Source organism: Lycorma delicatula, chromosome 5 (genome assembly GCF_047948215.1).
Source record: "Lycorma delicatula isolate Av1 chromosome 5, ASM4794821v1, whole genome shotgun sequence".
NCBI lineage: Eukaryota > Metazoa > Arthropoda > Insecta > Hemiptera > Fulgoridae > Lycorma > Lycorma delicatula.
The window spans coordinates 16,642,755-16,656,549 of NC_134459.1; the positions used below are offsets into that span (position 1 = coordinate 16,642,755).

Sequence of the window (13,795 nt, forward strand, 5' to 3'; positions counted from 1 at the left end):
TTTGACCTGATTAAGTCAAAATATAAAGATGATTTGAAGCACATACTTTATTTTTATTGCAGATTTTTAATCTGATATAAATTTTTTTAAATATCATTTTAGTTTCAATAAAAATTTGGATAGGCCTATTAAATGTTACCAGTATTATAAAGAAGAGATTTACAAGGAACAAAAGATGTGAAACCTGCATTGTAATAAAGAGAAAATTATGAATTATAGCTCTCTGAAGTGTGGGAATAATTTTTTTTTTCACTGTAAGTTAACTGACCAAGTTATGAAAATAGATTGAAAACTTATCACCATACCATCAGCAGAACTTCATCTGCATTATTGTTGTACATTGTACAATAGAGCTGTCTATGGTACATAAAATTTGTGCCTATATACCCTCTATGTAAAAAAATACAAATGGTTTTAGAAAACCTTTTCCTTTTTTGAAGTCTTAAAAAGTATATTATAACTTTAATACTACTTAGGAATAATACTATACAAGAAAAACTGAGCAATTAAAAAAAATTCATTATAATGACACTTTTTCATCTTCTCCATCTACATACTGGTTTTTAATACTGCAAATAAATTACTTTTATTATTTATTAATGCTTAGAAATAAAGTATTTCAGTAATTTTTTTTATACATATGAGAAATTCAACTCTGAAATCAATTGCAAATAATGAACAAACTACTACAAAAAATATGGCATTATAGAATAATTTAAAAACTTTTCATAAAAAAAAGAGAAAAAAGAAAAAACTTGGTTTTGTGTGTTGCTCCCAGCCTGAAAAATATATAAATAAATAAGAGATTTTTATCACATGTATTAAAACAAAAACTATTGTTACTGAATGTTAATTAGTAATTCTAATAATTAATCTTTCATACATATAGAAAATAGAATTTTTGATTTGTTGATAATTTACAGTTATACAAAATGAATAAATTAGTGGCTACAGTTATTGGTGCAGTATCACCTCATTTGAAAAGGTTTACTCCATTTTTATACAGTAAGTATACTTCCCAATATTGCCAGTTAACTAAATTTTTTTAAATTTACTATCATCCCTACCAAATCAGTTTGTTATTGCAACTGTAAATACCTTAGTAATATAATAAGATTCTGACTAATCATTATTATTAATTACATATTAGGGTAATATTATTCTAATAATTCTATGTTTGAATTCCAGTCAGGCTTTGTATTTTACACACGCACTAAAAATTCATCCCTCATTACTGATTAGGCCTACCCTGTTTTAAATAAAAAAAGAAATAAATAAATAATCCAGTATTTAATTGAAAGAGTAAATGAAGTGGTGACTGACTACCTAACAAGAATTCATTCATAAAAAAAAAGAAAATGGGGTGGTAACTATAATTTGTCTTGCGAGAGAATAAATAATGATAATGGAGGCTGTGAACTATTAAACATTTAGTTGAAAGAATTAACTTTTGTATCAATCATAAAATTTATATCTTATTTTCTGATATTAGATTATCGATCATGTTTATCATTTACCACATAATGGTATACTTTTAATTTCTGCTCTTATAAGTTTCTGAAAACAAAATGATAAACAATTTTAAAAAAAAAAACTTAAAAAGAATAGTTTTTATAGAAAAATTTTTTTCAGCTGCAGTAATTTATATTATAATTTAGTGGTTTCTTTAAAAAAAAAATAATTTCACATTTTTATAGAAATCATATTCACTGGGTTACTCTTCATGAAACTGTTATGCTATAATCATGTCTTTTGTTTAACCATGCTAATGTTATTCAACTTTGATAGGGAATTCTGGACTATTCACTACAGATTAGATTAGATATTTTAAAAGTGCAAGTCACTGAACCAGAATAGTATGTCAAGTGCTTATTCTAGTAATGAAATAATTACCTAAAATCTTTGCTAAGAATTTAACTTCTATGTTAAAAAACCTTGAATAAAATCATACATACATTACTCAACATTTTAGTTATCAGTATATTAATATTGTTTACAATATTTTTATATGTAAAAATGTGTATGTGTTTTAAACAATTGCAGTAGGTTTAGGATAGTGTCTCAAAACACTTATTTACAGAAAAGCTTTCTTAGACCACTAATGCATCAACCAAATAATTAAAATAAACACACAACATTATAAAATAGGATTTTACAAGTATTAATTCTATTCATGTAGGTGATGAGGCAATTACGGGGCTGCAAAATGAAATTTGGCAATATCTTCTACTGGGTTGTGGGTGATTTCTTTAAAAATAAATAGGAAAATACTTAATACTAACAGATATTAAGAAATGAGAACCACTTGAACAAGAGTAAACAGAATACATCTTTGGATATATATTCTTAGAAGATTATAGACATCTCTTCAGCTTTGATTCTTAGTTATAGTTAATTTTATAGTAGGTTTTATTTTTGCTAACAATAGTTTGTTGTTCAGCCTACATAATAGTTAAAAATTTAGCTGATATCCATGAATGAATGGTAACTTTTATTTGGAGGTTCTGGGTTCAAATCCGAGTCTGGCATGGCATTTTTCTTACAGTACAAAAATTTAATTTCTGTATTCCTTATGCAAGTTTTGGAAGTTTCTGTGGTATCATTTTACGTTTGAACTTAAATATATTGATGTAATACTACATTATATAGTAATATATTATATTATATATTTTAATGATTTAAATTACTTGACAATGTGAAGTATTTTTAAATAGGTCAATTACTTTGTGCATGTAAAAATGTTAAGATCTTTGGCCAACTACTTATTTTCAATTACAAAAAATTTTAATTGAATGAATATACTGAAATACTTGATTTCAGTATTTTTTTACACAAATGTCTGAAATTTTTTCTTTGATATGTCATGAAAATTACTTTTATTTTCTTATTGCGGTATAGAAGATTGAAGAAAAATTTGTAAAAAGAAAAGTATTTTTAAAATATTAAATATTTATCTATAAATAATATTTTTATTATTAATAATATAATATTACTTTAAACAATATACTAATACTTTTGTTTCCTTGTTTAAACTTCTTTCATTAAAATTCAAATAAGTGAATTGTTCTGAAATAACATTTTGATTAAAAAATTAACTATAAGTAATGAGTTAAATATATGTAATAGTTTTGAGCACTTTTTTTTACAAGAAAGTGTAATAGCCCTGAGATAAGTCCAATTGGAACAAAGTAGTGCCCCAAATTAATTATAAAAATTAAAGTTAATATTATTACTTTTTTAATGAAAAATAAAATTTGTTAAAAAAATGTCTTTTTTTCAAGAAAATCTTTATAATTTGGGAAGTTACTGGGAAGACAAAGTTGGAAGACCTATGATATATCCTTATACTTATACGGCAGTATTAATGACATTTCCTTTTAAATTCTATGTTAGCAACGGATGGTCAGTAAAATACTATTTAATTGCTACTTTATTGTGTATGCCATTTCACAGGAAATTATCAAAAGCTGGTAAGTATTTGCTAAGATATATTATATACAATTATGTTTAATTTTTTTGAGGTACGTATGAATTTAAAAAGTTGTAAAGTTTTTTGTTTACAATCTAATATTTCCATGAAATCTAAGATCACGCATGTGTGCATGTGCACACATACACACACACACACACACACACACACACACACACACACACACACACACACACACACACACACACACACACATGCAGAGAGAGAGAGAATGAAGAAGATTAATGCTAACTCAAAAATCTGATACTTCAAAGGCATTTCTGAAGAAGTCCAATACATACAAATTGTTATTAATACAGAATGTTTTGAACAGAGTGCAGTCTGTTGATGCTAATCAACTTTCTTTCATACATATCCCCAGAGTATGGTATCAATTTTTAAAAAATCTTGTAAACAAATATTAAAATAAAAAAAGGTACTGTAACAGAATAAAATAAAAACTTGCATATGTAACAGAATTTTATGCAAGATGAGAAATGTCCTAAGATTTTTACATGCAAAGGTCTGTTTTATTGAATAATATATGCATTAAAAAGTTACAAATGTAATTTTCACTACTCTTAATTATTATTTCTAAAAAAAATAAAATTTATTTTTAGCATAAGAGTATAATAAATGTTATACTTTCCATAAGTAAAGCAAATTAACTGTTAAGGACAGTACAGAGATGAAAAATAAATTTCATTTGAAGTATTTACAAGCCAAACAAACCAAACAAAATTGTAATGTCAAATAAATACAATTATTGAAATAAAAAACTATTTGTTGCAGTTCTGATTTCCTGTGTCTTATCAAAAAGACCATCTCAAATTGGGCCATCTATTTTTATTAGCTATTTGTATTACCATCTACCCCAAGGTTAAAAAATTGCTGGACAGCTCTTCAATTTAAAATATCAATATCAATTCAAATATACGTTCTAAGACAGCATAATAACGCTTTGCACAGCTCTTGTACTGTAAATGTTGTTTAAAAACTGTAACACTTGGACCATGCATTTTCTCTATTATATGATATTGAGCCCTTTTACAAACCAATAAACTGCTGTTCAAAGCTGTAATTCTTCTATTAATGCACTATTTCTGATATTTTCTCTACACAATTAGGTTCTTGAAAAGTTAGTTAATAAATAGAAGCTTTTGACCACTTAGCCTACATCTTTCATTAAATTTTTATGGTAGTTCCATAAAAGTGTAAACTACTTACAAATTCAAAAATGCACAATCATTTCATCTTTACCTGACCACATTTTAACCAAAAATAAAAATCAAAGATCAAAAATATATAAAAAAAGTATTACTTTCAAGGATTTGAGACCTATCCTAAGTGCTCATAGATATTATCTAGTAAATCACAATCAAGAGTTACTAGAGTAGAAATTTTAGAAATAGAACCCCATGCATAACTTGTTAAATTAAATAGTAGTAGCAGTCCCTAAGGTAGTATTTTACTCTTTGTAGTTTTGAAAAACATTGAAAGTTAAAACTTTTATTACTAGTTAGGTTGTGACTAGTATTAATTATGAGAATGGTTTTAGAAACGGTCCTCAAACATCTATATTGAAGTACTGATTTCATCTGTATACTTGTATACTAACAGACTTATACATTTAAAAAAGAACTTTTAGTACAAATTGGCAGTTTATTTAATTGTATTTAAATGCACCTTTAAACATTTTAAGTCCTGAAGCTGTTTCCTAACAGTGGTCACAGTTCAGAATCTCACATTTTTCAAGTGATATTGTGATATTAATACATTCAGATTGTGATAACTTCTGTCAAATGTTTACTTTTAGTTCAACAATCTGTGGAGATTGGAAAACTGAATAACTTCATACTCTGTCAGAAAAACTGCATATTATGAAATCCAGTGATCTTTAGGGCAAAGGAATACTGCTGTATCTGAAAATAACATGGTCTGGAAACAATCGTTTAATGTTAGCATTCATTAACTGTCTGGCAGTCTCCATCCAGTTTGGGTGGATCTGGTTTTTCTGCTATTTGAAAAGACAAAATATCTTCACTCTTTCAGTTGCGAGTGTATAAGTTGTAACCTTGTCACAAATCCACACGTTCAAGTACACACATTTAGAAGTAAAATCTTGACAGATTACTCAACAATAAGAGTAAATGAGTACATGAATAAAATAAAATTATTCATAATGCCATAGGCTAGGCCAGCATACATGTAGTTGTGGCACTGCAAGATGAGGAGATTGAGCAGAATACATCAGCAACACATCTCCACATGCAGTCCGCTTGTACAATGTACAACAACATTCCCATCATTGTCCTCAAAAAAATATGGGTAGATTATTTATCTTAAATTATTTTCAATTAATTATACCAAAGAATATTATCAAACGTATATGGTAACTTTGGTACTTAGGAATGATTATAGATACATTTTATTAGGGTTTATTTTTATTCAATACTGAACATTTTTATTCACTTAAACATGTAAGTGGAAATGTTATTCATTAGCATATTATGAAAAAACATATTTTATTTATTATAAGATTTCAAACATTATAAGGAATAAGTCAAACAATTAACTCTCACCATCATCTAGTGCCTGTACTATTTGAATATTATAAAGATGAATTGGTAAATCCTTCTTAAGAAGTCTTCAAACACTGGTGTTTGATAATAGTAGTAAAACTGGATGAATATTGATAAATACCTCATCTGTAACACTTCATAAAAGAACAATAAATAAAAACTTTTCAGCAACACAATATCCAGGAAGTATTCTGGATTGAAATAAATACATACACAGCCAATGAATCATTAAGATTAATAAATTAATCTTCTGATAAAGGTAATCTCAGTCCAGAAATTTCTGGCAAATTACAAAATCATATCTATTCGGCAATAATTTAATTACATGTGTTTGTACACAATTAAGATTTTTTTTTAATTTAATACATTCTTTAAAGAAATTGCTTTTACGATTTTTTATATGCAGTAATACTTGTTACATTGTAGAAAAATTGTAAAATTTTATTGAATGATTAAAGTGTACTGTATTTCCTTCCATACCCCTCCACAAACCCCATAGACAAAATGAGTGCCATATATACCTTATTATTTGTTGTTTCAATTTATTTACTTTTTTTTTTTTTGAGAACCTGTAGAAAAATATGTGAAATGGAAAAAAATTTGAAAGTCATATTTAAAAAGAACTCTTTTTGCAATAATACAATTTCAATGTTCCATAATTTTTTTGTTTTTTTTTTATTTCAATGTTCCATAAGTTTCAAATTGTTATAATGTTACTTAAAGTGAAGATATGAAATTTCTGTTAAGCATCAAAATATGTTTTGAAAAAAGTTCTATGATTTAACAGGATTGCAAAGGAAAGAAATTCCATTAAAACTGGTGACTTATCTCTGGTTGTCTGTTAGAGAAGAATAAAGTCGTTTCACAATGTGCCACAATAAAACAACTATAGAGATCCAGACACAATGTTGTTGCACTCTACATGATGTAACTGTACAGACCACATGATTCTCACCTTTTCCAGGAAAAATCCTATTTTCCTTCTTAACTCTTTTCCCTTTCCACTTAAGTACCTGAAAGTATGAAACTATTGGAATGCTATAATAATCTAGTTAAAAAATGTATTTTGTGAAGAAAAATTTCCTTTCATTTATCAAGAGACAAAATAGCAATTTTTTTTTTAAATATGTTCTATTGATATAGAACATCAGAATTTCTTTATATTAAACACCTAAATAATTATCACAAAAAGTTGAAAATGTACTGCTGTCAAGACAGATAAAAAATCTAATATTATTATGTAATTTACAGGAATTACTATGTTTTCAATAAATAAATTAAAACTAAATTAAATAAAAAATAATGTAGTAAAGAAGGTTTATATGGCATATAAATTAGTTCAGTTATACCATTTCGTAAGATGAATTCTTCAAAAATGAGCTTTTTCTTTCATAATGAATGTTATAGAAGCATGTAATAATAAAATTTGAACTCATTACTACGTATTAAAACATTAACATAAGTTAACCCAGCATTAATGCAGTTATGCGATTTTTTAAAAATATTTTCCCGACATTTTTTTATTTTTCTACTTTTTTTAATCCTTTTTCTTTAATTGTGCAACGTCGTGCAATAATTTTTTTACCTAGCGATAATGCATCTACGTCACCTTTTTTACTTGTTAATTTGAAAGAACGCGGTGTACTGTCCTTCGCGCCATACTGTAACGAGTTGTTTTCCGATTACTTTGCGACTCTGGGTTCTGGATTTATTGCCGGAGGAGACAGGAACACGAAAGACCCATTGTGGGGTTTCCGGTTGACAACCAGCAGGGGAAGATCGCTGAGGAGGTGTGACCAAAATCTGTGCCTGGATGTCGTATCGGGATCCCAGCACATACGGGCCTACAAACCTGATGAAGATCCCAGATTTGCTTGACTTTTTTGTCACCTCGGGTATATCATCTGCGCACTCTGGTGAACAACTATGAATATAATTGTTCCACTCTCCCGTACTTCTTACATTGAGCACAACGGTGCTAAGGAGAAAGGGGAGGCCTATTTTTCGTAGGAGACGAACAGATTGGGTTTCTTAACAGGACTGGATCGAAGAAAAACTGACTGACCCGTTTCCACTCGATACCCATGGGGATATTGATTACGCGACGTACCTTTTGACGTCGGTCATGCAGGAGGGAGCATGGTGGTCTACACCTGATGATTTGCATTTAGCTAAAGGTAATACCTGTCCGAGGGAAGTGACAGAATTACTTGTCTCGCAACTGCGTCTTCGGCGGAATTGGCAGCGTTTCAGAAGGCCAGAAGACAGGACTCTTCTTAATAAGACGGCGCGGAGGATGAAGAGTTTGTTGAGGACTATCAAGGACGAGACATTCAAGAAGTACATAGGAAATCTTTTCTCACCTGAATGGAACGGATGCTCCTTATGGAAGGCTACTAAGGGACTGCAAGATCCCCAGGAATACTACCCGTCCTACAGAGGCGTACTGGATCGTGGGCGAGGACTGACAAAGAGAAGGTCTATCTGTTTGCTTCACACCTAGAGATAACGTTCCGACCCCACGATGAAGAGGGTCTCGGTGATGTGGATGTTAACCACTTCCTTGAGAGCCCGATTCCAATCAGCTTCCCGATTAGACCGATCTCTGCAAAGAAGATAACTGAAATTGCTTAACCAAGGAAGACGACTGAGGAAGGCCTTGGCTTAGTGACGCACAAAATGCTTGTCATGCTACTGCTTAAAGGCATCGAGCACATTAGGAATCTGTTTAACGCTGTCCTGCGGACGTCTTACTTCCCAGCGGAATGGAAGGTGTCGCAGGTGGTGATGAGTTTGAAACCAGGCTAGCCTGCACAGGAAGTTTCTTCTTACAGATCAATTAGCCTATTACCGGTCTTATCTAAATTGTTTGAGAAGCTACTATTGTACAGGCTTCGGCCAGTGTTGGAGAGTAAGGGGATAATTCCGGACCACCAATTTGGGTTCAGGTGTGGCCATTCCACAATGGAACAATCCGAGTCTTCAGTGGAGGACTGGAGGAGCGAAAATTCTGCTCGGCGGAGTTTTTAGACATCCAACAGGCCTTTAATAAGGTATGGATACCTGGCTTGCTCTACAAGTTAAAGCTACAACTTTCCTAGTCTTCAGGAATTATCTGAAAAGCGTGTTTTGCTCAGGTGAAATGTAATTACGAGTTTTCAAGATTCTTTGAGATTGGGTCGGGTGTCTCTCAGGGCTCTGTGCTGGGCCCTTTATTATTATTATTATTATTCATTGCGGACATTCCGGCCCTTGATGATTGCATAGTCGCCACGTTCGCCGATGACACTGCTATCATGGCCGTTAACGAAGACCCTGGTCTTCGTTAACTTCCAGACTTCTTGGAAGCAAGGAGATAGGTAGGTTGGCCTATCCCATCTGTCAGAGTCTGACCAACAAATTCATTAAACTGCTGGAGGGTGCACAATCTTCTTGAAAATAAGTTGATGTAGATCTTCAAGTTCATTCTGTTGAGAAAGCAATAATCATTTAACATATCCATTATTATTGTCTTCTGCAAAGAAAGACACTAATGGTTTTTTCAACTACACTAAACTTTAGGTATTTTTTCATCTGCTTTTTCAAAAATTACATGTGTTTTCTCAGATGCCCATATTCATGAATTTTCTATTAACATAACCATTAACATGAAAAGTAGCTTCATCTGTAAGAATTGCATAATTTAAAAATAATTATCAATATTTTCTAAAACTGTTTTTCTAAATCAGATGGTTTAATTTTTTATAGTAGCTATTTTTTATGCAAACCCAATTGTCTATTAGATGTATAACATGAGAAGCAATGGTGGATTTATTAAGAATTCTGATTGCTGATAATCTAATTCATTCAACAGTTTTTCTGTTATTGGTTGCCTTCTAAATAATTTCTGTTTGAGAATAGATCTGTTTTTCTTTGAATAGATCAAACGGGCATTGTAATTTTTTTATGAGGTGGTTCCTTTTCATAGAATGTTGAACTAAAATTATTGACTTTCATGATTTTTCTTGAACAGAAAACATAGTAACAAACATACTTCAGCATAAATACACTGACTGGTGCAGTGAGATTAATGACTGTTGCACAAACCTTTTTTCCTCTTCTTTATTTTTCAAAATATCCCTAATGCAATGAACTGAGCCATTGAAAGCACACAATTATTTTATGATGATGTTTCTGTGTATTAGTTCATACTAAATAAATATTCTGATAACTATGAACAAGATGAAAGTAAAATTTTGTATTACTGTTATTTTATTTCTCAAGCCAAATTTTTTCAAACTATATGTAAGCAAAATAGTAACTTAGTATGCAATAAGTTACCAGATGACATTCTGATATTTTACAATTCAAGTTATAAATGCAAACAAAATATACTATTAAGCAAATATGAAAACTAAAATTAAGGTATGAATTGGAAAATAGCTATTATAGGAAAAACAATTTTCTGTGTACAGTGGAATGTACACACAGGGAATTATAAACACCAAAGCATGAAAGAGTCGCATATCTTAAATATATTGAAAAAGAAAAACATTGTCTTCAGGAATAACACATAGAACAATTAGCTAAATAAAGCAATAATTAAAAAAAATATAAATAGCAAGTATAATGTGGTATTACAAGCAAAGGAAAAAATAAAGAAATATTTAAGACAGCAAATTTGCAAGTTAGCCAAATTATTAATATTTTCTATAATATCTAATGCCCCATTTAAAATCTTTATTAAATCTTAAATCATTGTTATTAATATAGTTAACATATATAACTAAGGGATTACGTACAAAGCATGTAAAAAGTATGATGTTACAAAAAAGTGTTATAAAGATAAAAATTAAATGAAATTAACTTTATTTTAATTTTATCTTTAAACCATTCTTATCTTTAAAACCAGTCAGTACTAATGTTAGAGTTTATGTAGTTTATACAGTTATACAGTTTTTGATGTTATACAGTTACAATGTTGTACAGTTTCTTAAATTCACTGTCAAATTGTATGATTTCATAAGTTTGTAATACAGAAATCACCTGGTTGTTGATCAGTGCACTGCATGTTCTGCGTTAGCAGTTGTGAATTATTGAAATTGTTAATTGTGAAATTAAATTAAGTATGCATGTGTTTGTTTTAATTTGTGTCATACTGCAGCAATGCCATTGTTATTTACCATAACAATGCCACTGTTATTTTATCTTAGAGGTGTGTGATGGAAATGCAACTACTGCTGCAGAATATCAGATGTTTTCCTAATGGCAAAGTTCCAAAACCTAAAAGAGTTAATGGAACACTCAGTTCACTACAACAAACTGGTTCCATACACTATTTAAACTCACCATGATGATTCTGCCTACCATGATGCTGATATTGATGAAACCATCATTATAGAGGCTAGTCAATGCAGTCCGAAGCTGTCAATGCAGAATTGAAGCTTGTATTCAAGAAGATGGCGGCCCCTTCCAACATTTACTCTAAATGTAAGGTAATGGATGGTAATAATAAAAATTACATTTACACATGCCTTTTTATTATTTCCAATACCTACCAATATAAGGTTGGGTTGCGTTTTATATGGGGCACCCTGTATCTCCAGAACTACTGGACTGATTTTGACCAAATTTGATCAGATTACTTCTACATATCCAGCATTGATGCCATTAATAAAATTTTCAACTGAAAAGGTGGAAGGGAGTCTGCACATCAAGTTCACCCTCACTTTCTCAAGATTTTGCATACTTTTTATAAGATATTTTCTTACTTTTCATTGCACATTTGGTTAACAAATAAAAAAACTTAACAAAATCGCACCTCCCACCCCAAAAAATGCTCTAAATAAACTGTACTGCATAAATAGGTATCCCCTCTCACCACAAGAAGCACTAATGCATTACTGACATACACCTGTTATATTTAAATAAAATTAAGTATTTTAAATTGTGTGTTTGAGCTATGCATCAGAAAAAAGCCATGTAACTTGAAAGTCCTACAACAGAGTTGTGAAAAATTTCAGATTTCAATGGAAATATCCTTTCTGAACATCCTTGAATCCATTTTGATTAGTTTTGGCGTGACATCTGTACATACGTATGTATCTCATATAACATAAAAACAAAAATGATTAACCATAAGATGTTGAAATTTTGTATTTAGGACTGTTGTAACATCTAGTTGTGCACCTCCCCTTTTGATTACAATCAACTGAACCAAAAGTGTCTGAAAAAACTCAAAATTAAAAAATATTTGGATTTTGGACTTTTTCTTAAATGCAGTAATAAGCCCTCACCGAGAGCTTTTCAACGACCTATCATAAGTGGTTTCACCAGTTTCAGGTTTATAGCCAATTAAAATTTTAATTAACGAAATACTGGATCTTACAAGGGTAAAGCACATTTGTTCGATTAATTTATTGATTTATTAATAATTAATTATTAACCACTGATTGTAATAAAAAATTTATGATAATTCAATAAAAATATTTAAAAAATCAGATATTTTAACATTGTATCAATTGTATGTTAACTTAATTTTCTGTAGTTAACATTAAAGTTTTCAACCAGTAAGTGTTGTAAAATGGAATTTCTTGAATTTTTTATTGGATTATTTTACATAAATTTTCTCAGAATTAGATTCTCCACAATTTTTAGTAAGATTTTATGCAATTACTAGTCATTTAAAAGTTCTTGTTGAAGGTTTTAAACAGCATTTTTAAAAATTTAAAGCTGAAAATTTAAAAGATTTAAAAATTAAATGCTGTTTAAAGCTTTTTTTACATTGCAAATGAATGGAGATTGCTATTGAACCTGTCTATTCAATTTTTCAGATCAAAAACCATTAAGTTTACTTCTAATTTGGGTTTCTGGAAATTCATTCTTTGCACAGGCATCATAGCAAAATCTGTAAACTGGGCATTTCTGGACTCATAAACTTTTTTTTTATTATTTTTGCTAATAGAATGAGCTCAGAAAGCACCAGTAACATTAAGATTGTGTCTTTCAAATTTGACATCATTATTCCTATTATTTTTTCTTATTTTAATTTAAAATTCTTTTCAATATTCATTATTTTTCTTCTAGTGAACTCAAAAGAAAATAAAAAGAGATGGAAGCAAATTAGAAAAGAATGGTATGGTCCTCACCATGATGACCACTAATTGTTATAAATACAAATAAAAATAAATGTTACACTGGTGCGTTTAATATGTGTTTAAGAATACAATGCTTTAAGTTCAATAAAGTATGTATAATAATTATTCTCATGGCTGTTATTTCATACACAGTATCTTTTAAGTAATTAAATATGAGTCATAATCATTTGTGTCTGACATACCTTAATAAAAAAATTGCATGTATAGTTTTCTTACTAAGGTAATACTGATTTTCAAACATGGTAGGGTTAAAAGACACAAATCACTATAAAAAGTGTTTCAAAGTTAGTTTAGAATTGTAAGAATCTATTCTTAGTGTTTTTAAGAATCGTAAGTTATGTTTGTAACATAAAAACACATCTATACAGAATGCGTTGGTGAATCAGTAACTACGCAATGATTTTTCATTAACTGAAGTGGGTTTTCAGATGCAAATGAGCTTCATCTAATATGAACATATGGTGGAATAAATTTTCATCACCATTTCTCCACCATTTTCACCACTGCACTTCTTGACAAAAATTCATGCGAGCAACAAAATCAACATATTTTATTCCTGAACAATTAAAATTTTATGAGGATGAAAACTTTTGTCCTTACATAAGAAC

The 13,795-nt window shown here is 29.6% G+C and overlaps 1 protein-coding gene across 1 annotated transcript; it reads left to right on the forward strand.

Annotated features, from left to right (window-relative positions):
* Positions 1–927: 927 nt before the first annotated feature.
* Positions 928–13,294, forward strand: LOC142325837 (uncharacterized). The gene is made up of 3 exons (XM_075367861.1): positions 928–1,005; positions 3,282–3,470; positions 13,117–13,294. Exons 1-3 carry the CDS (start codon positions 933–935, stop codon positions 13,191–13,193), a joined length of 339 nt encoding a protein of 112 aa, XP_075223976.1. The 5' UTR covers positions 928–932; the 3' UTR covers positions 13,194–13,294.
* Positions 13,295–13,795: the final 501 nt, after the last annotated feature.